Source organism: Podarcis muralis, chromosome 4 (genome assembly GCF_964188315.1).
Source record: "Podarcis muralis chromosome 4, rPodMur119.hap1.1, whole genome shotgun sequence".
NCBI lineage: Eukaryota > Metazoa > Chordata > Lepidosauria > Squamata > Lacertidae > Podarcis > Podarcis muralis.
In genome coordinates, this window is record NC_135658.1 from 14,381,884 (window position 1) to 14,402,736 (window position 20,853).

At 44.9% G+C, this 20,853-nt stretch overlaps 1 protein-coding gene across 15 annotated transcripts in view; it reads right to left on the reverse strand.

The window, feature by feature from the left end:
• Positions 1 to 248: 248 nt before the first annotated feature.
• Positions 249 to 20,853, reverse strand: part of SYTL2 (synaptotagmin like 2) — a 61,501-nt gene continuing 40,896 nt past the window's right edge. For 5 of the 15 annotated variants that reach the window (XM_077926952.1, XM_077926958.1, XM_077926950.1 and 2 more), the window contains 13 exons: positions 16,338 to 20,492; positions 14,884 to 14,985; positions 14,146 to 14,193; positions 13,498 to 13,536; positions 11,977 to 12,071; positions 10,864 to 10,983; positions 9,487 to 9,656; positions 7,912 to 8,014; positions 6,802 to 6,972; positions 4,803 to 4,881; positions 3,192 to 3,291; positions 1,575 to 1,780; positions 249 to 685 (listed from right to left, as the gene is read on the reverse strand). In XM_077926952.1, coding sequence (XP_077783078.1) covers positions 540 to 685; positions 1,575 to 1,780; positions 3,192 to 3,291; positions 4,803 to 4,881; positions 6,802 to 6,972; positions 7,912 to 8,014; positions 9,487 to 9,656; positions 10,864 to 10,983; positions 11,977 to 12,071; positions 13,498 to 13,536; positions 14,146 to 14,193; positions 14,884 to 14,985; positions 16,338 to 20,492 — 5,534 coding nt within the window. In that variant the 3' untranslated portion in view covers positions 249 to 539. The remainder of the gene's footprint in view (positions 686 to 1,574; positions 1,781 to 3,191; positions 3,292 to 4,802; positions 4,882 to 6,801; positions 6,973 to 7,911; positions 8,015 to 9,486; positions 9,657 to 10,863; positions 10,984 to 11,976; positions 12,072 to 13,497; positions 13,537 to 14,145; positions 14,194 to 14,883; positions 14,986 to 16,337; positions 20,493 to 20,853) is intronic. The other 10 variants (XM_077926963.1, XM_077926959.1, XM_077926960.1 and 7 more) reach the window with 9 other exon arrangements.

Genomic DNA, 20,853 nt, shown 5'->3' on the forward strand with positions numbered 1-20,853 from the left:
TCATTACAGTTTCCACCAATTCGAACAATAAAAGGCTGTTTTTGAAAGGAAGATGGGATACATGCAACAATTAGATTCAGCTTTACGCACAATAGCACCATGTTGGCAGGTGCATTCACTTGTTCACTTTGGGGACTGTGGACCAGTGAAAGACAGTAAATGCATGCTGAAATTTAGTGAAATCGCCAACTTCCCCCCTCCCCCCATATGTTATTCAAGGCGGCCACAGAAGGCAACAGTACACAATATTTTAAATATATATATTTTACAGTTTTAATTCATCTTTAATAAAGTTTAATTTTTAATAACAGTACCTGAGGGCAGGAAGGAGTTGACATGCATTATCAAAGCAGCATTTAGTAAAATAGTTTAAAATTGTATTGCAGACACATATGCCCTCTGATGAAATTACAAATGAATATATCAGCCAATGTGCACCCCCCCACACCCCAAGTTCCTCTCTATTTTTGCCTGGCTCTTCTTTCCACCCAAACGCCAGCAAGCCGTACAAACAGGAAGCGTCCAAAAGGTGTATCATCCTATTTCGGTGTTTTTGCCATCATCAGCATCCTGAGTGGCAGCGTATCTTCAACCCAGGTGTTTGGAGAATCAATCATTCGTTCCCATAAGTTGCTTTCATCTGTTGTAGAGTCCATCCAGTCTACTGGAGTACCGTAGCTTTTACCTAAAGAAGTGGGTTTTTTTAAAAAAACAACCAGATTGAATTAGCATTGCCTTTTATCTGTCGTTTACACAACAGTAACTGCAAAGTGCTATAAGCTACCTCCCTTAAGCAGTTACGCTCTGGGTTACAACCAGGAGAAACCTTGGACTAATCTATACTGGTGAGTTATAATGTTATAAATGCGTTATAAAAATGTGACACCAAAGGGGCGATGTACAGAGGTCAATGGAAAATTGCATTGAGAGCTATATAATGTTTTTTCTTAGCTTTTTTTGTGTGTGTTTTTTAAGATCAGTGCAGATCCAGCACTTGTTGCACAAGCAGAAATCCTTACATGGGGCTCGTGAGGTGAATCCTGCCCAATATTTCAAGAGCACTTTGTTTCAAAGCCATTGGGTCATAGTATCATATAATTGTATGTATATAGTATCATATAATTGTAGCCATATAATTCAAAGCCATTGGGTCATAGTATCATATAATTGTAGGGTTGGATGGGACCCAAAGGGCCATCTAGTCCAATCCCTTGCAATGCAGGAGTCTCAGCTAAAGCATCCAACCTCTGCTAAAAAACATCCAAGGAAGGAGAGTCCACAACCTCTCAAGTGAGACCATTCTACTGTCGAAGAGCTCTTACTATAATAGCTGTTCCTGGTGTTTAGCTGGAATCTCCTTTCTTGTAACTTGAAGCCATTGGTTAGAGTCCTACCCTCCAGTGCAGGAGAAAACAAGCTTGTTCCCTCTTCCATGTGACAGCCCTTGAAATATTTGAAGATGACTATTGTATCTCTGTAGTTCCCCCCCCCCCACAAAAAAATAATAATTTTGAAATTTCACCCACTTACTAACACTAGGGGGGTGGGGAGAACTTCCACTTATCTGACATTACCTGTTCCAAGTCCTATCCTGAGGCCTCCAAGGAAGTGATTAGCTAGTTTGTTGTGATCCCAGACAGTGAGCTCCACACAGGCTTCTTTCAAATCTTGAGGTCTGAAGCCATCGTAGACCATTGTATGATTGAACACTGGATTTGTTGTCTTCGCTACAGCTCTTGTTTTCTGACGGCTTTTCCTGCTTGTGTCTGGAAGGATGGTACTTCGGATAAAAGTGGGAAGAGGGAGGAAAATGACCATGAGAATAACCTTAGACACTTGAGACTTGGTTCATACCACACAAGAAACTGTTGTCCCAGTAATCTGGGGTGGGCGGGTGACTTTTGGTGGAAGTAAAGAAAGAAACTAGTTCTGCAACCAAGAAAGAAGGGATTCGATAAAACAGAGAGGGCACACTGATAGAGGTGACCCAGCCATCTTGTGGAACAACTACCGTATTGGCCCGAATATAAGCCACATTTTCCCCCCAAATTCCGACCGTGAAAAATTCAAGGGTGGCTTAAATTCGCAACTTTACAAAAATTGGCTTTTACGATATTGCTGCTGAAACAGACAAATGGTAAAAGGGAACCAAAAAATATTTTATTGCCGATTTGCGAGCTTGCGGGCCTTCTCTGTTACCCATAGGATTTTCTTCTACATTTGCCATTTATGGGTGTGAGTGCCTGTGGAATTATAGCAATTGAATAGCGATTTGTGATTTTAGCGATTGTAACTTTTCGGGTATTGTCTTTTTTTCTTTTTCCCCCTTGAATTTTAAAGGTGCGGCTTATTTGTGGGTGAGGCATATATTCGGGCCAATATGGTATATAATTGTATAACTCTATCACCAGCTTTATATTATTTTTAAGTTTAGTGGGTTTGTGATCTTTTGCATTATATATTTTATCAACATATTTTTTTGTACTTTGGCTACTTTTGTCATGAAGCAGTTTATAAATCTGCAAAAAATAAAGAGGAAACCTCCTCCCCTTGCATCTCAGGCAACAAGAGGTGGTACATTGATGTTCAGTTTGCAGGTGTGCTATTGCCACATGTGCATTAAACAGAGAGAGGCATGCAGGCTCATGCTTGAACTCATTTTTTCAATATCTTGTTGATACGCATCTTCACTGATTTCACAGCTGCAGCCCATCAGGGGCTATGATGTTGTGACAGAAATTGCCACAAACATGTTGGGAGCTGCTTTGGATAATAAAGAGCTTCTGGCCTGACACTCCCTCCACAAGCTCCCCTCCCCCTGGTTTCCCAGAACCAGGAGAGGCATGAAAAGGGTGGAGGAGAAGTTCACTTCATGCAGGCACAGTCTCAGATTGCTTGGGGAAAACTCTGGAGAGGAAGGGATGTAGGCAGCTGTGGGGAGGCAAGAACCTACAGTCTCAGCATCTATTTCATGGGGGCAAGACCTACCAGAGATTAGTTGCTGGGCTCATTAGGCCTGACACTCCTGTGTCAATTTTGGTTTTGTTAATAAAAAGTGAACTCCAGCTTGGATGGTGTGATTCACTGCTGTCTCACTCCTGGCATTCCGGCAGTGCCCAGGACCTGCTCCAAGAGTCAGACACCCAACCTTGCCAAATTACACCTTCATTCGGTTGAATCCCTGTTCTTACCACTTAACAAAAGAGTTGAGTCTATTGCCCCTGAGGACTGGGAGGTCACTGCATTCCTTCACCCAAATGTGGACTTCTCCAGTGACTAGAGGCTTTTTACCTTTGAAACAGACAAAAAAAGGAGAAAGAAAACAGAGCACAACATGGTTGGTTGATCTGTTCAAAAAGCTTCCTTCTCGTGTTTCCTCTTGTTAACAACAAATAAGATACACAGCAAAACTTTGAAGTCTTGCGAAGATATTGAATGCAGCATGGGTCAGACATCTCAGGCCTCTCTGTCCTACAAGACAACACACACACACCCGCTCCAGACCAAACCTCTTCCCAAGGTCACCCTCACCCCAACCATCTCTGTGATTCATTTTGCAACGGCCACTGACTATGTACAATCTGTCTGAGTGACTGGAACAATGGCACATCTTCATGCATGTGAGTGCTCCAATAATCACATGCAAACGATGATCTTTGCACCTTCTATGGGTAGGGCCTCGGGTGCCATCTTCAAAGGTCGCACTCACACGACACAGTAAAGCTTCAGATGATGGTGTGCAGGATTAGCTGCCTCCAGCCTGAGGTTGACCCATTGTAAGCTAATTGTTCAGTCACCGAACAGAAGGTTACTGCACCAGCCACACAGAGGGAGAACAGAATTCCAGCAACATCTAGGAGTCTCTCCATACTACTTCACAGCCAAGTAAACTTAGAGGAAGGTCAAATACAATCTTAGTTTACCGTTAAAAGAGTGAGGGGCCTCAGGCTGACTCGTGGGAGTGAGGCCTCCATCCCTGGTTTGCAACAAGCCATGGTTTATGCGATTTCATTTGAATATGGAAACCAATGGTTTGCCCAAACAACCGTTTAATAATAATAATATTTTATTTATGTCCTGCCCTCCCCAGCTGAAGCCAGGCTCAGAGTGGCTAACAACAGTAAAAATAACGCAGTTTACATAAAATCACAATCAATTAATTGAAATACATTCTAAAATCAATTCATTCTAAAATCAATTCAGAGTCAAATTAATGGCAACCACTGGGCTAGAGTTCTATGAGGATTACAGAAGGAGGGGGTCAGACTGTGCCTTGGCCAAAGGCCTGGTGGAACAGCTCTGTCTTGCAGGCCCCGCGGAAAGATGTCAAGTCCCGCAGGGCCCTAGTCTCTTGTGACAGAGCGTTCCACCAGATCGGGGCCACAGTCGAAAAAGCCCTGGCTCTGGTTGAGGCCAGCCTAACCTCCCTGTAGCCCGGGATCTCCAAGATGTTTTTATTTGAAGACCATAAGGTCCTCCATGGGACATACCAAGAGAGGCGGTCCCATATGTACGAGGGTCCTGGACCGTATAGGGCTTTAAAGGTTAAAACTAGCACCTTAAACCTGATCCTGTATCCCACCGGGAGCCAGTGCAGCTGGTATAGCACCGGGTGAATGTGATCCCGCGGCGAGGACCCCATAACACAACCAGAAGCCATGGTTTCATCCTGGTTGCTTTGTAACCAAGGCATAGTTTGAGCAAACCATAGTTTGCCAGGTTTGAATGACATGCCATTGAATTAGGGAGGCAAAACACCCCATGAAGCAAACTTGGAAAGCGGGTAAGAGAAATATACTTACCCCCAACAGGCTGTGGAACATATTGGAGAGCTATTTTCATGTCCCCTCTGTTCTCCAGATGAAGACCAGCTAGTGGAGTCTGACCAAACAAAAACAAAAAACCAATGACTATGTAATACAAGCAACATCTTGAAATATGTGGTCCAATTAGACCCCAAAATAGGTTTACTAACGTATCTCAAAGACACAGTTCCAGAAGACAGAAAGAAATTATTATGTCATGATTTAGCTGCAAGGATTTTATATGAAAATACTGGGGTGAGAGTGGGGTAGGGAATGCCCCCATTTAAAGCAATGGCTTATTTAATTACGGGAACAGGCAACCTCCTACTCAAGATGCTTTGGGTTCTTCAAAGGGAAAAAGAAAATTATACAAGAAAGGACAATGTTTAAAGGAACTCTGGAACAGTAAGACAGAGAGGGATTCATCTTTGTTAATTTTATGAAAAGATATGAATATGAGTCTTCTCAAACTGAATAAATAAATGGGACATTAAATACATTGCTCCTATTAACTATGGGTGGTATTCAATGCTAGTCCTACTCGAGAGTAGCCCCACTGAAGTTAATGAATAACTCATTAATTTCAATGGGTGGCATTCAAGTAAATTTTACTGAGAGGAGACACACTGAAATTACTGAACGTGACTAACCTAGATCCACTAACTTCAGTGGATATATTCTTCAATATGACTAGCATTGAATAAAACCCTTAGATTACGTCAGCTCATTTCTTTTTCTTCTTTTTGGTTAAATTATTAATTACTGCTATTTAATTTCTAACTGCTATTTAATTTCTAACTGGGCTAATGTTAATTGTCCAGTTTTTGTTTTTTGTAATTGCCATTATTGATACCCAGTTGCTTTCCACATTGCTATTACTCATTTTGAATACTGTATTGATATATAAAGGTAAAAGGTAAAGGACCCCTGGATGGTTAAGTCCAGTCAAAGGCGACTAAGGGGTGTGGCGCTCATCTTGCTTCAAGCTGAGGGAGCTGGCGTTTGTCCACAGACAGCTTTCCAGGTCATTTGGCCAGCATAACTAAACTGCTTCAGGCACAACGGGACACTGTGACGAGTGCCAGAGCACATGGAAATGCTGTTTATTTTCCTGCCGCAGCAGTACCTATTTATCTACTTGCACTATTTATCTACCTGCTTTCGAACTGCTAGATTGGCAGAAGCTGGGACAGAACAACAGGAGCTCACCCTGTCGTGGGGATTTGAACCACCAACCTTCTAATCTGCAAGCCCAAGAGGCTCAGTGGTTTAGACCACAGCGCCACCCACTCCCTCTGTATTGGCATATATTGCCTAATAAACTCTCTTTAAAAAAAACAACCCACTGTCTATGAAACCTAATATTGTAGCATCTCTTATTTGTGTGTTTTCACAAATACTGTGTGTGAAATGGGTGCAAGCTGAGCTTATCAGCTGATAAAAGAAACATTGATAAGCCACCTACTGGGGGCCACGCAAACTGCAGCATGACAACAACCTTAGGAAAATATGTATTGGGAAAGATTTACATCTGCTTCCAGGTTAAATCTCAGACACCTTTTTAATAGAAATATTTTTAATCAGCTACACCGGGGGTAGCCAACGTGGTGCGCTGCAGATGATGTTGGACTACAAAGCTCATCATCCCTTATTGCTGGCCATGTTGGTTTGGTTGGAGCTGATGGGAGCCAGAGTCCAACTGCATCTGGAGGGTACCACATTGCCTACCTGTGGACTACATGTTGCAGCACTGGTGCAAATTATACAGAAGCCAAAGTAGAAATTCATCACACTGGGCGAGGTTATTAATTTCAGTGATAATTGTTGGTATGAAAATATTTCCTATGAATGTAAATGATAGTACAGGAATTATAAACTGGTAGCCGTATGATTCAGAATTTTGGCTGTTGCTATTTACTCATTTATGAAATCACTGAGGGGGAGAAGAGAGTTTGGCCCAAAGACACTCATTATGGACCAAAAACCATTAACTTACTCTTGGCTTAAGCGGGTACCAAATCATCTGCTTGTTCTGCCTGTCATCCCAGTCCCATTCTCCCAAGTCCAGCTCCACTTCGCCCAGGAAACTGTTACGTCCAAACGTGTCATTGTGCCACACGGAGACATTCAACCTCTGGGACGCCAAGAGAGCCCTGTCAACTTTATACTGCAAAGGAGACAAAACAGACACTTTAAGTATGCATTTATCTACAGAATTAGAATTGTGTGTTAGAACTGTGAGCTGCAGATGAAGCATGCTATTCCAACGGAGAGGTGGGGGTAGATTGGATTTACTGTATTTTTCGCTCTATAGGACGCACCTTGTTTTAGAGGGGGGAGAACAAGAAAAAAAGATTCTCCCCCTCTCTGCTCAGCGCCCCTTCAGCGAAGCGGCAGGAGAAATGGAGCCCCTTCCATTTCTCCTCCCGCTTGGCTGAAGGGGCACTGCGCAGCTCTCCCTCTCTGCTGAAGCCAGGAGAGTCTTGCTCTCCCGGCTTCAGCGCAAGGAACCCGAAGCCTCCGAAGTGCAGCGGGAACTCGCGCTGCTCTCCGAAGGCTTCAGGCGGCTATCCCTGAAGCCTGGAGAGCGAGAGGGGTCAGTGCGCACCGACCCCTCTCACTCTCCAGGCTTCAGTGAAAGCAACGCGAAGCCTCCAGAGCGCGGAGGGAGCACTCCCTCTGCGCTTCGGAGGCTTCGCGTTGCTATCGCTGAAGCCAAGGAGCCTGCATTCGCTCCATAGGACGCACACACATTTCCCCCTTAATTTTTGGAGGGGAAAAAGTGCATCCTACAGAGCAAAAAAATTGCCAACATCTACCTTTAATGGAACAATGGAACACCAGCAGGGCCAACCTGGCACTCACTCCTGCCAGTGTGTTTGCACTATGCCCACCTCCCCATTATCCTCAGTGACTCAGCTGTAAGGAGGTCATATAAGCACCACTGCCCCACTGTGCTGTCCTCTTCTGGTTAAACCAAGCTATCATTCAGAAAATGAATTAGTTTACTGAGCTGGGCTCGCACATTCAAATAAACCATGCTTAGGCTAAACAAACCATGACTATGTGCTGCATTCATTCTGATACTATAAATTATACAAGTTACCCTTAATATCTCATTGAAGACAGGGTTCAACGTCTTCTTCTTCACCGACGTTTTTCTTTTGCCCAGTTTGTACTTCTCCGTTAGCAGGTAACTCTTCACATACCTAAGGAGATTTAACCACCAGTCTGGTTAACGTAACATTTGAATCTGGAAGAAGGCTTTCAGGGAAACCCAAGAGCAAAACAAGCACCTTTAGTCTGCAGCTCTCCAAGCCTTAAAACTGAACAGGCCAATCTTACACAGGGAATTTCAAAAGGGTATCTATAATTACGAAGCACTCAAGTTTGTTCCCAGGCCTGAAACGTGAAAAATGGGATACCCGCTTGTGCGGGAAAGAATTTTTAAATTATTATTAAAAACTGTTCAGTGCAAGATCATTCCAGTCTTGCTTGGTTTCACCTATTTATTTATATTATGCCTTACCTTCAAGTAGCTCAAGGTGTCAAACACACTTCTCCTTAGGAAGAAGATGGTCAAATGATTTCAACACTGCTGGCTTCCACTAAATTTGTCAGCTTTCAAATGCTGGAGAGTGAGACCCTCCCCCACGCCTGTCTGATTGGTTTTATAGAGTACAATACCCTGTAAATACGCTACTGAATGCTACAATCAAGTAAGAGGAAACAAAAGATCTGAAAATAACTTTGCTTGCAAAATGGGCCAATTCTACTGCCCTTTGGAATGAAAAATTTGGAGGAGATCTCTGAAGAAGTGTGCATGCACATGAAAGCTCATACCAATAACAAACTTAGTTGGTCTCTTAAGGTGGTACTGGAAGGAATTTTTTTATTTTGTTTAGACCACATTTGTAACTTTTCCTGGTTTAAAGTAATCTGTTTCAAAGATGCATCTTAGCAATTTTGTATTATATATGTTAGTTTTGCATAATTGTGCTTTGATAAAGGTAAAGGTAAAGGGACCCCTGACCATTAGGTCCAGTTGTGGCTGACTCTGGGGTTGCGGCACTCATCTTGCTTTACTGGCCGAGTGAGCCGGCGTACAGCTTCCGGGTCATATGGTCAGCATGACTAAGCTGCTTCTGACTAACCAGAGCAGTGCACGGAAATGCCGTTTACCTTCCCGCCGGAGCAGTACCTATTTATCTACCGTATTTTTCGCCCTATAGGACGCACTTTTTCCCCTCCAAAAATGAAGGGGAAATGTGTGTGCGTCCTATGGGGCGAATGCAGGCTTCAGGAGAGCCCCACTGCCAGCCCCGCAAACTCGGGGGACAGCAGGAGGCGCAGCGCGCCTTTCCCGCTGTCCCCCGACTTGGTTAGAAGGCTGGCGGAGGGCTTCCCCCTCCTCCAGCCCCGCAAGCTCCCAGAGCGATGCCAAAGCTGCACGCAGCTTCGGCATGGCTCTGGGTCCCGTTCTGGGGGCTGGGGGAGGGGGAAGCCTGAGCTTCCCCAGCCCCGTGCCTGGGGGGGGAAAAATATTTTTCCCCTTTATTTCCCCCCCAAAAATCTAGGTGCGTCCTATAGGGCGAAAAATACGGTACTTACACTTTGACACACTTTCGAACTGCTAGGTTTGAACACACACACACACACAGCACCCCCCACCTACACTTACGGATCTGAACGCTGCTTCTTAACATCTGCAATTGCCAAGTCCTTGCCCTGGGCAACGAAAATATGAAGTTCCTTCAGTTGCTCCACATAATCAATGGCAAACTGGAGGTTTCCTTTCACATCCACGTTCCCAAAGTCTCCACTGTAGATACTCATCACGCTGGTGCTGACCTGTAGAAGTCACCGAGTAGAGAACAAGCCCTTAAAAAAAAAAAAAATCCTTATCCCTTCCTGCAGACTCTTTTAAGGTGGGAAATAAATCTAAGTTCATGGCTGAACTTCATCTACGCATAGCTGAAGGCAGCAAAGAACAATTCAGAGTCCCTCTGCAGATGTCATCCCAGGGAGAGATAAGAGTTTATATTCAAATAATGCATGCTCATTTTCAAACCAGATGGGAAATCATCAAACACTACACATGCAAAGAGTGATTTTGTTGGATGGAACCCAGAAAAAAAATATACATATCGCCCTCTGCTCTCAGATATGCTAGCAGTTTTCCTCCATCTGCCTTCCTGCCTGTACTCACAAACCACTTAGAAATTTGTGCTCAGACCTGATAAATTATAAAGTGATTGGCAGCTTGGTTATCCACCATTATGTTTCAGCATAACAATTGCTTTACAACCCTCATCTTGCTTATTCTCAAATGATGTTATGCTAGAGGTCGCTGTTATTCCCATTTTACAGATTTATTTGCTAAAAAACTTAAGAATCGCAAGAGGAGCTCACTTGAGTCTGCCCAGCAAATTCAGGGCTCAGATAGGACTTTGGTCTACTTTGAACTCTCATGGACTATAGGAAGCCGGGACAGGTTCAGAATTCTGTATCAGCATATAGAATTTCACATGGTTCATATAATGACTCCTGTTTTCTCCAGGAACAATAGGAATGTGCCTACCTATGGTCTGTCTATTCAGACATCCTGCCAGCCAAAAACCATAGTTTCCAATTCTGGTTTGGTGGTTAATCACAAAACATGATCTCCCAGTTCCAACCTAACACCAAACCATGGATTCCTTAGCCATGGTTTGGCTGCATAACTCTTAAGGCACCAGGGATGGCTACAGCTCCCTGCCAAAAATATCTTTAATGGCAAAGTCAGGCTTATCATTTCACTGAAATAAATGCTTAGGAGCAGTAGTTACAAATGCTCTGAAGGGCCCCAAAAGGTTAGGCTGAACAGAAAATGGGAAATGAGAAGTTAATTCAGATAGCAAAAAGAATCTGGATGTTACAACTAGTTAACAGTCAACTGCAATCGCATCAAGCATCACACATCACAATATTAAACAGAGGCTCTGCTGCTACTGCAGAGTTAAATAAAACGAAGTGTTAGCAAAAGCAGTGTTATTAACTAAAGCTTTCGTCTACATACAGAAGACAAGGACGCCAAGCCAGAAGAGCCACTAAGATTGGTTAGCGAACTGGGGCTCTTCTTGATTCTGCCAAGTGGGTAACTGCTGTCTGACGCTGTATCTGTTTCTCTGTCATCGCTCTACAAGATATTACACAAAGAGAGAGAGAAAGAAGTCTGTGCAGGTGTTCAAAAAGTGGGGAAATATATTGCCATGCGGCACACAATTTTAACAAAGTAGGTCTGCCAAAGTAGGCTCGCCATTCTGCGATGCAAAACTGTAGGGGACAACCATTAATGAATAGGCATGCAAGAACTTCGCTGTCTCAAATATATAAATCACGGAGAAAATAGGAAAGAGACAAATGTGTGTTCAGTATATCGGCTGCCATCCCTGTTCCTGGACCAGTAAGACACCAAGTCCAAACTCCCACCTCAAAGACAATACACTACTCAGTGTGGATGCCCTGCTTAGCTTTACAGTTTAGCCTTTATGATTATGATTAGAGCAAGCAGAATTGCCATTCTTGGACTCCATTTCCCATCAGCAGAAAGAGCCGTAGCCTCTGCTTTGATTGCCAAACGTCCCTGGGTTCAATCCAGGTGAGGCTGGAAAAGACTCACCTGAAACCCTGGATAGCCACTGCCAGCCAGTGTAGGCCAGGAGGGTAGCCAATGTGGTGTCCTCCAGATATTTTGCTGGACTACAACTCCCATCATCCCTGGCCATTGGCCATGCTGGCTGGGGCTGATGGGAACTGTAGTCCAAGATTTGGAAGGCGAAGCATTGGCTATTCCTGAGCTAGATGGATCAACAGACTGATTCAGTATAAGGCACCTTCCTAGTTTCCCAGCCATTGCGACAATTTGTCAGGCATGATGGGAGTTCCAGCTGACAACATCTGGAGGGGTGCTGCGTTGCTTGATTCAAGACATTGCCAGATACACTGCCAGAAATCCTCAAGACTTGCTCTTTCACCCTGACCTCTCAGGAACAAGCTAAGTAACAGTGTTAAAAGACTCAAGTCTCTCTAGTATTTCTCCTGAGCCAGTCAGCACTCCCTGAAATTAGGCAGTCAAGATTCTGCATTTCTCAAATGAGCAAAAGGCAAGCAAGCAAACAAAAACCCTTACCTCCTCCTGCGTAAATGTTGGGACTGATTTGCTCATCCTTTTGATATTTTCCGGATGTGAGAACTGGCTATCAGGGAAAGAAGGTGCTGTGGAAACTGGAAAAAAAGCAGCAGTTCTTGTTTAGAGAGCTAATTAGATTCTAATACGGGGGGGGACGGGGACGGGGACGAGTCATAGATTGCTTTTGGAGGGGGGGGGGAATGAAGAAGACATGCATGAGAACTTCAACATGCAGGATGCACTTACTAGGAGCTGCAACACATATCACAAGGAAGCTGCAACGAAGGACACAGACGCGAGCTGTGCATGCCCTTCCAACACTTCCAGCCATCCTATACAGGGCACAATGGCCTCCAGATGTTGATTGACTACAACTCCCATTGGCCATGCTGGCTGGGATTGAATGGTGTATGCAGTCTGCAACATCTGCAGGGTGCACATTGTTTGCACATTGTTTTTCCTGATGTGGGTATATTTTAAAAAGCCTCCCACACACGATACCCGAAGACACTAAAAGAAGGTGCAAGTATCTCCTGTTACTTCATTATGTCTGAAGTGACTCTTTCTCTAGCCAGGAACTGATTTGACTTTATGGCAGAGAAGGGTTTCCCCTGCTTAATATATTAACTCCCCACCACCACCTAATTATTTATTTGAACCCAAGATTCCTCTTGCATGTCGTCCACTACGTGGCACTGGCTCCCCAGATATTTGACTTCAGATAGTTATTTCAAATGTCAGTACTTGGAAATCTACAGTCGTGGGTTCTCAGTATCGTTGGCATCAGGTCTGTCTGAAGAGGAAATGGAATGTGCCTCTGGGGGTGAAGCTAAACAGCTGTGTTAGCAGCACCAAAGTGACCTCCCTTGGGCGCAATCCTGGGCAGTGTGTATGGCGGTCCTAGATTGCCCAGACGACAAGACCCTCACTGATGTGGTCCAAAGGAAAGCAAGATGTTTGGCACCAGCTTGGCTGCAGGAGTTGCTGGAAGGAGGCATACAAGACACCATCCAACCATTCTTGATAGAGGGCTGAATTAAATGCACAAATTTTGCCTGCACCTGGCAAGTTGTATGGGACTGTCCTTCTGCCCCCAGGTCCTATAGCTATGATGGAGCATTGTGCTATTCAGTTATATAAAGAGCCTTTTTCATGATGCTGCCAGTTCTTCTTTACTGGGCCTTCCCTTTCCCATCCAGTATCACTATCAAGGTTTGATACTGCAAGAATCCCAGGAGGTGGTTCTAAAAGGCTCAACGTTCAGAGATCTTCCCATTCCACAGCAAGTCCGTCAATTACAACTTGGTTGCAAACAGCAAACGGAACACACACACACCCCACACTAAATATGCATGACCTGCGGCAGAAGTAGCTTTACAAGATACAAGCCATTAGTAAAACAACAAGAACAAGAACAAACTCCAAATGTATTATTAGTCAGCCAATATTAGCAGCAACAAAAGAGTGTGAAGCCACAAAAGGTTTGAGCTACTGTGTGCAGGAAGGGACATTATTACTCACTTCCTGGAGCGTTCTCATCAGGCTGATCTGCTTTTTGATCTGGTCAAAATTGCAACGTTAAATACTGTCACACTCCGATGCCGCTATTGGCTGTGCTATAATCACAGGTGAACTGGACACTTTGCATGCGATGCCTCAGCTATTTTCCCCCCAATCATTGTTTCAGAATTCTATGCCTACTGCACTGTAGAATGCAGAAACCGCCTTCTTGACTGTTGGACCCACGATTGGTCTTGTCCACTCAATCCGCCAGAACCTGTCTTCGCAAACAGGGGAAGTCCCTAACTCACCCTGGGTTTGAGACCCGTTGGCTGGCCTCACCTGTTTCAGCTGGCCAGTCAAAGCCATTTCCTGGGGTGTCGCATGCTGACAGTGTCTAGGAGCCACAGGTGAGAGCTGAGTGCAGGCTGGGGACCCAAGGTGGACAAACTGCCCCAGAAGGAGAACAGCATGTCCCCCAACAGAGGCACAACCCCTCCCATACACCCCAACAGCACTATAGACACGCAGATGAACATCACCCAGGAGTCTAAATCATGCAATACTCTTATCTAAAAACCTGGCAGGCAGAAAAGTCTTTTGCTGCTAAGAACGAAGAAACACTACTGAAGCAGGTTACGTTCATGCAGGCACAAATAAAATAGTTACCGTCTTCCGCACTAAGCATTAAATCTTCCTTTGGGAGGTTTCCTTTATCTGCACAAGAGGGGGGGAAACGTTGACATAGTTAGACATTCCTGCTGTTTAGGGAGGTCGCTGTGGGCTCTCAACATAGGCCTCTAGAGGTGGAAAAGAAAGATGCTAACTCGGGAGCAAACGCACAGAAGAAGCCTTTTTCTTACGAAATATTATAGGGTAAAGAAATGCACCTTAGAAAATGAGGCAGCCATGCCATCCTTTCTAGCACAGACTACATGGCAGTTACTTTGTGGACACCTAGGAGCCCCAAAAGTTGCGTCTGAGGCCTTGCAGGGTTTCTCCCAGAAGTTGTGTCGGAGGCCCCGTGAGGCCTCGGATGCCACTTCTGAGGCCCTGAAAGGTCTTCAGCATGACTTCCAGGGCCGCATGAAGCACTGGAAGTCACGTCAGAGGCCCTTTGGGAGCCGGGCAGGCTTTTGTGGGTGCCTGGAAGCCCAGGGTCCATTATAGTTGGTGCCAGTGCTTGCACAATCTACATTATGCTGGTGCGGCACATTTCCCCAGAGGAACACCATTAAGTGACTTTAACTTGGTGCTACATTGGATACAACCCTTAAAAAAAAAGTATCTTGGGATGCATAGACCTTCCAAAGGCAATTCTTAACGACGGCGAGGCAGGTGGGGAAAAGAATTCTAAGAAAACCTTCAGGGAGTATGGAAGACGTCAGACAAGTTTTTTTTGCTCACTTGATGTGGCTGATGGTATGTCCTCTAGACTTTTGGAAGGGATCTGCCTATTTGAACTCCTTTTCAAAGCCTCCTTTACAGGGTTTAGTTCTTCTTCCGAACCTGTTTCAAGACAAAAACACATGAACACTGCACAACACACAGGCATGTACCTTAAACAAGCATAGCCCTTTTAAGAAAATAAATAAATAGCTTTGGTGGGTAGGAACCCACAGGTGTTTCAGCTAAGAGGCTAAGGCAACCTTGGGTCCTCAGATACAGGTGGACTACAACACCTATAATTCCTGATAAACGGCCATGATGGAAGGCAACGATGGGGGTTATAGTCCAACAATATCCAGGGAACCAAGAAGGCTGAGCTAAAGTGAGAACTGGAAAGATTAAGCTGTTATGTAGCACACATCATTTTACTTTTTTAAGTTGCTTCTGTGTGAAGCAACGAATAAGTTGAATAAATGAAAGCAGCCATCATGCTGCCTGACAGATGTTGTTGGACTACAACTCCCATGACCCCTGGGCCATGCTGACTGGGGCTGCTGGAAGCTGGAGTCTAACAACAAGAGCAGTGTTTCCCAAACTTTGGTCCCTAGCTGCTTTTGGACTACAACCCCCATCATCCCCGACCACTGGTCTTGCTAGCTAGAGATGATGGGAGTTGTAGTCCCAAGTTTGGGAAACGCTGATTTAGAGGGTACCATGTTTGCCGTTGCCTAGAGAGCACAGCTCCCTTCCTGAGCCCCAACTGACTGGCAAAGGGGAGGGCAGGATTCTAAGATGCAAAAGTTAGCAAGCCTATTGTGCAGCTGCAAGGAGGGTGTCTATCCATTGTTCTGGGAGATTATGGGGAAATACACATATGTGCAAAGCAGTATGCATGTCCTGCTTTTAATTCAAGGTGAAGGGTTGGAAAAGAGTCCCAAGAAGATGGGAATAACTACCTAAGAGAAACGATGCAAAGGCAAATTGTTACTTGGGTTAATTGGGTTTATTGCACTAGACCACATGTGGAAGAACCTTTGGCTCTCTGGGTGTGACTTACCTACAGCTCTCATCATCCCTGGCCATTGGCCACGATTTCTGGAGGTGGAGCTGATCAGAGCTGTATCTCAGCAACATCTGGAAGGTCAAAGGTTCTCCAGACCTGCAAAGGGACCTGCTGCCCAAAACACACTTTTTAAACCATAGGACTTTGTTTACAGGGTGGCCGAGTGCACAGAAAAGCACTGTGCCAGCAGGGTACCAGGCACCTGCCACCTCAATTTGCCCAGAGGCATATTTGTGTCATTGCCTCAGCATCTTCTAGCTACCTAGCAATACCCCCGATTGGGACATTGGGGGGCTAATTGTCTACTATTGATTTATTAATGTACTAAAAATATTTCCCCCTTGGGTTAATCTTCATCAAGCATACACACCACCCAGAGATAAGATCAAATAATTCAAAAACTGCTCACGAGTTGAACTTCTTTGGAAACCCACAAAAGAATTGCGGCTTTCATCTGAAAGGTTGGATTCAACGCTCCTGGCATCTTCATCCTCTTCGCTGCCATCAGCGTGACGGGTGGCAAGAAGCTCAACCTGTCTTGTTTTAGGGGTGTTCCCCTCTTCCGCACCCTCTTTTTCACTTCCACCATCGAGACAGGCACTGGCAGTAGCAGAATCTTCTCTCCCTTTTTCATATTCCTCCTCCCTCTTACCTGCCTTGGCAAGAGTGAAAGAATCTTCCCTTCTTATCAGGAGCGGGACTTTAGGTGATGCTAGGTTAAGTTGAATAGTTTTTTGGAAAACCGCATTCCTTTCAGGGGTGCCAGAAAACTTTTCTCGGTCTACAGTTTGGTTATCTTGCTTGAAAGTCTTGCCCTTGAGCGGTATTTTAACCTCGGTTCGAAAGTCGCTCGGCACGCTCTCAACAGACGTTTGCGCTTTTACGGCTAAACCTCCCTTTGCTACCTGAAATCCTGACACATCAGTCACTTTCTTCTCTTCTTCATTGGACAGAAGCAAAGCAGCACCAGAGATTTCTCCAAAAAGCTTTTCTAAGCTGGATTTGAATACAGAACCGTCTTTTTCTAGGGCAACAGATTTTGTTACAGTTTCATTTGCTTCTTGGGGAAGAAGGCCCGTCGTGCTATCTGAGCCATGGGCACCATGGAGGTTCTCCTTCATTCTGATATCCAACCATCTCATTTCAGAAGGCTGCATCTGGGCAGTTTCTTCAAGGAGTTTCCGGAAGCCTGGATTAAATTCTCTTTGCTTCAACTTGGATGGGGCAACTTCCTTGTTTACAGTTTCATTAATCTCTTGACCATAGCCAATTCCCTGCGGGCAAACTAAATCTACAGTCCGATTAGACTCACTCTCTGTTTGTGCCCCATGACCGCTGCTTGAGTCTTTCTGGCTTTTTGGAAGAACTTCAACGTCTTCCTTGAGCAGATTTTGGAAGTTGGCTCTGAGTTCAGCTTGCCTGAAATTGGAGGGAGCAGTAGCTTTTTCTATCATCTCAATTATCTCTTTATCATAAATTGAACTTGTGTTCTGATGGGGCTGTAATGAACCATGGGCTGGCTTAGGAACTGCAATGTCTTGGAGCAACATTTCGGAGCTCTCCTTAAGCAGTTTGCTTAAACTGTCTCTAAATGCCACATGCTCGGCCGAATTTGGTTTAACAGTTTTCACGACCGTCTCTGCCACTTCTGTAGGTTGCTCACCAACATTCCCTTGAGCTCTTATGTTTTCCTGGTTTGAAAATGACAACAGCACAGCGGCCTCTCCTACAGGCCCACCCTGCATTGTAGTCAATAATTTGCCACTGTCTTCGTCTGTATCTAAACTTCGGTCAAGTGTCCCACCAACAGTCTCTTTAGGAGGATTGGCCATTTGGGGTGAAACAGGAATGATCTTTCTGGTCGCCTGCTCAGAAGACCTCTGCTGCAGTTCCCCGGGGACACTGTCAATTTGTGCTTTCAAAATACTCTCATTTGTGGGTGTTTTTGGCAATTCCTCCAAAAGAAAGGCTAGTTTGGCATTCAAATCGTTGCCTTGCCTTTTTGATGGAACATTAGCTTCTGCTGCTGTCTCGAAAACCTCTTTCGTGGGAGAGTTTGCTCTGTTCTGACTGGCGAGACGAGCGTCAGGCAGTATCAGTTTTGGCGAAGGAATCTGGAAGAATTCTTCCTGAGAAGTAGCATTTAGATCCCTTTGGCCTTCTTCCCTGTTGGGAGATTTTCCAGACACCATATCTGAATCTTCTGTTGATCCAGATGAATCTCCCAAGTGCTTTTTAAATATGAGTCTATCCTTGGGTGGGACATTTTTTTGTATTGTTCCATCTGTTTCCCAGGACTCCACTCTGCTATTTTTTTCATCCGTGTCACGGCTGCGTTCCATCACCTTATTAAAAAAACGCCTCTTTTCCAATGGAGAATGTGCTTGTTCAGAAACATCCGCCACTATGTGACGACTGGGTGAGGAGCTCTCATCTGAGGTGTCCTTTAGCAGCCTCTCTAAGTTAGTGACAAAAGCAGTGGTGTCAGCTTTTGGTGGAACCAAAGATCTGCTTACAGTCTCTGGAACCTCAGAGACTTTTCCATCTGCACTTGCAAAAACAGCCCCCTGCTGTTGATTCTGGTCACTGTAAGACGCTTGCACCTCTGTTGCTAACTCCACCTGTGGAACCCCTTTCTTGTCCGCCAGAGGATAAGCCAGCAAGGACTCCTGAAATGCTTCTTTCAACAGTTTCTGCATGCCACTGTTAAACAGACTGTGCTGTACTTTGGATGGAGCATTTGTTTTTTCTATATACTCTTCCACCGGACGCACAGTCTTTCCCTCTGCAGGTGCAAATTCTACATTTCCTAATGGCACAGCATTCACTGTGAAGAGAGCGGTCCCTCCTGCTTGTTTCGGGACAACACGGTTTGCTTCCAATACCTTTTGTTCCTTCACGTCAAACCCTTGGAGGATGGGTTTTTGCTGTTCACCTTCCAACACCACCTGGCTAGTTCCTTCCCTGACTTCTCCCAACTCTTTCAGATACCTTCCTGTACTACTTTGCCTGTCCCTTGGAACAGTCACCTTCACCTTGGCTTCATCCATCCCGCTCTGCGGCTTAGTCCCCACATCCCAAAAGTTTCTCAGGCTTTTGAACTGCAAAGGATTGAGCATCTGAGCCTTTGCCTCTTCGTCTGCTTTTTCCTTTAAAGCGTGGATCTTAAAGTGTGGCTTCTGCTGCAGAGCAGATGACGCTCTCTCTGTTTCCAGACCGTCAGCTTGTAAACCTCCATCCTCTTTAGAGGGAACCAGGTTGGGTCTTGGGCGCAAATTATTTGCATCCAGCAACTCTGCAAATGCATTATTCCTCTGGTCACTTAGGGGTATTTTGCCAGATTCATCAACAATACGGCCCCCTTTGGATTTATCCATTATATTTGGTCGAACTTTCCCTGAAGGCAACTTAATGCCATTATCATCAGGTCCCGAGTCATCTGCACCAATTTCTACTTTTCTGAAGGTTACTAAATTATACTTGCCTTGTTCGTTATCCGATTCTCCAGTAACATATCCTGAGGATCCACCCACTGGTTTTATTCTGCTGCGTTCCTCTTTATAGATTGGTATCCGGTTACTCCCAGGAGTGCTTTCACTTAATAGGCCTTCCTTATTTGCAGGCTTTGGGTTCATCGCCTCTCTTTCCCAGAAAGCCCTGATATTCTTGACTTTTCTTGGAACCTCTGATTCTTTGGATTCATCTTGAGGGAAGGTAAGGAGATTCCCTCTACTGGGGTGCTGCATGGTTTTGTCATCTAGATGCCCAGATTTTTCCCCTTTAGGTTCATTAAATATCTCTCCAGATCGATGCTCAGAGTTTGCTCCTTCCGAAAAAGCTTTAACCCCTTCCTCCCCATCGGGCGTAACATCTCCCCTTTCTGTTACTTTTCCAAAAGAAGAGCCAACACTTTTCCAACCCGGTTTTCCCTTTGCATCTTCCAACATCTTCGGTTCTTTGCACAAAGCACTGTTGTCCTCTGTTTCAACCTTGCCTCCCGCAGCCCTTTCATCTCTCTCGTTTGCAGGCTGGCCAATGGCCTGGAAACATGTTCTCTCATTTAAATGAATGTCCTGCCCTTGAGAGCTAGAGGAAGCAACCTCTCCTGTTTTGCTTTGATCTTCTAGTAACAGGCTGCCTGGACTTCCATCCTTTGTAAACGGCGACCCACCCGGAACGTTTACCATTTCGTGGAATCGATAGTCCTTGCTGGTTGGCTCTTCTCTTTCACGTACAGAAGAATGCAGATTTAACATATCTGAACTGCAGCCTTTATCTTTTGCAGTTGCAGCAGATTCTCTTGCCTTGGGTATATCCATTTCCTCTGCAAGTCCCGCGTCTTGCGGAAGCGTCTCTTTTTCATCATCACTGGAACTTCTTTTAAACCAGTCGAGCACCTTAGATATGGACTCATCGGCTGCCTTCAAGATCTCAGCAGTGTATTTGTCAGATTTGGAAACCGTTTTAGCACTCGGAGCCTCAACCAGAGCTTGCTTACCTTGTTCAAGGTCTGCAGAGCCAACTTTTGGCACCTGAGGGTCTTCTGTTTTAGGCAGCTGCTGGTCTGCAAGAGACAACCAATTTTTGTTGTTGTTGTTGCGAAACTGCCTAATTAAAGAAACCTCAGGCAATCAAATTGATTGTAATGAATGGGCCAGATCTGCATAAAATCAGCATGAGACTAAGCAGAAGATAGTGCATTTGCGACACAGCAGCTAGCTTCACAGAGGCAACTCCCTTCTGGATGAGAGTGGGAATAAAATGCCTCTTCTAAGATGTATTTATAATGAAAAAGGTATTTGTTTAAAAAGGATTCTGTTGCCTGATTGAAAAGATTTTCAGCCAATCGGTTAATCAATTCAAGGTCGCAGTTCCAGCTGGAATACAAGCTCCCCCTCCCCCCCAAAAAGCCATCAATTTATTTC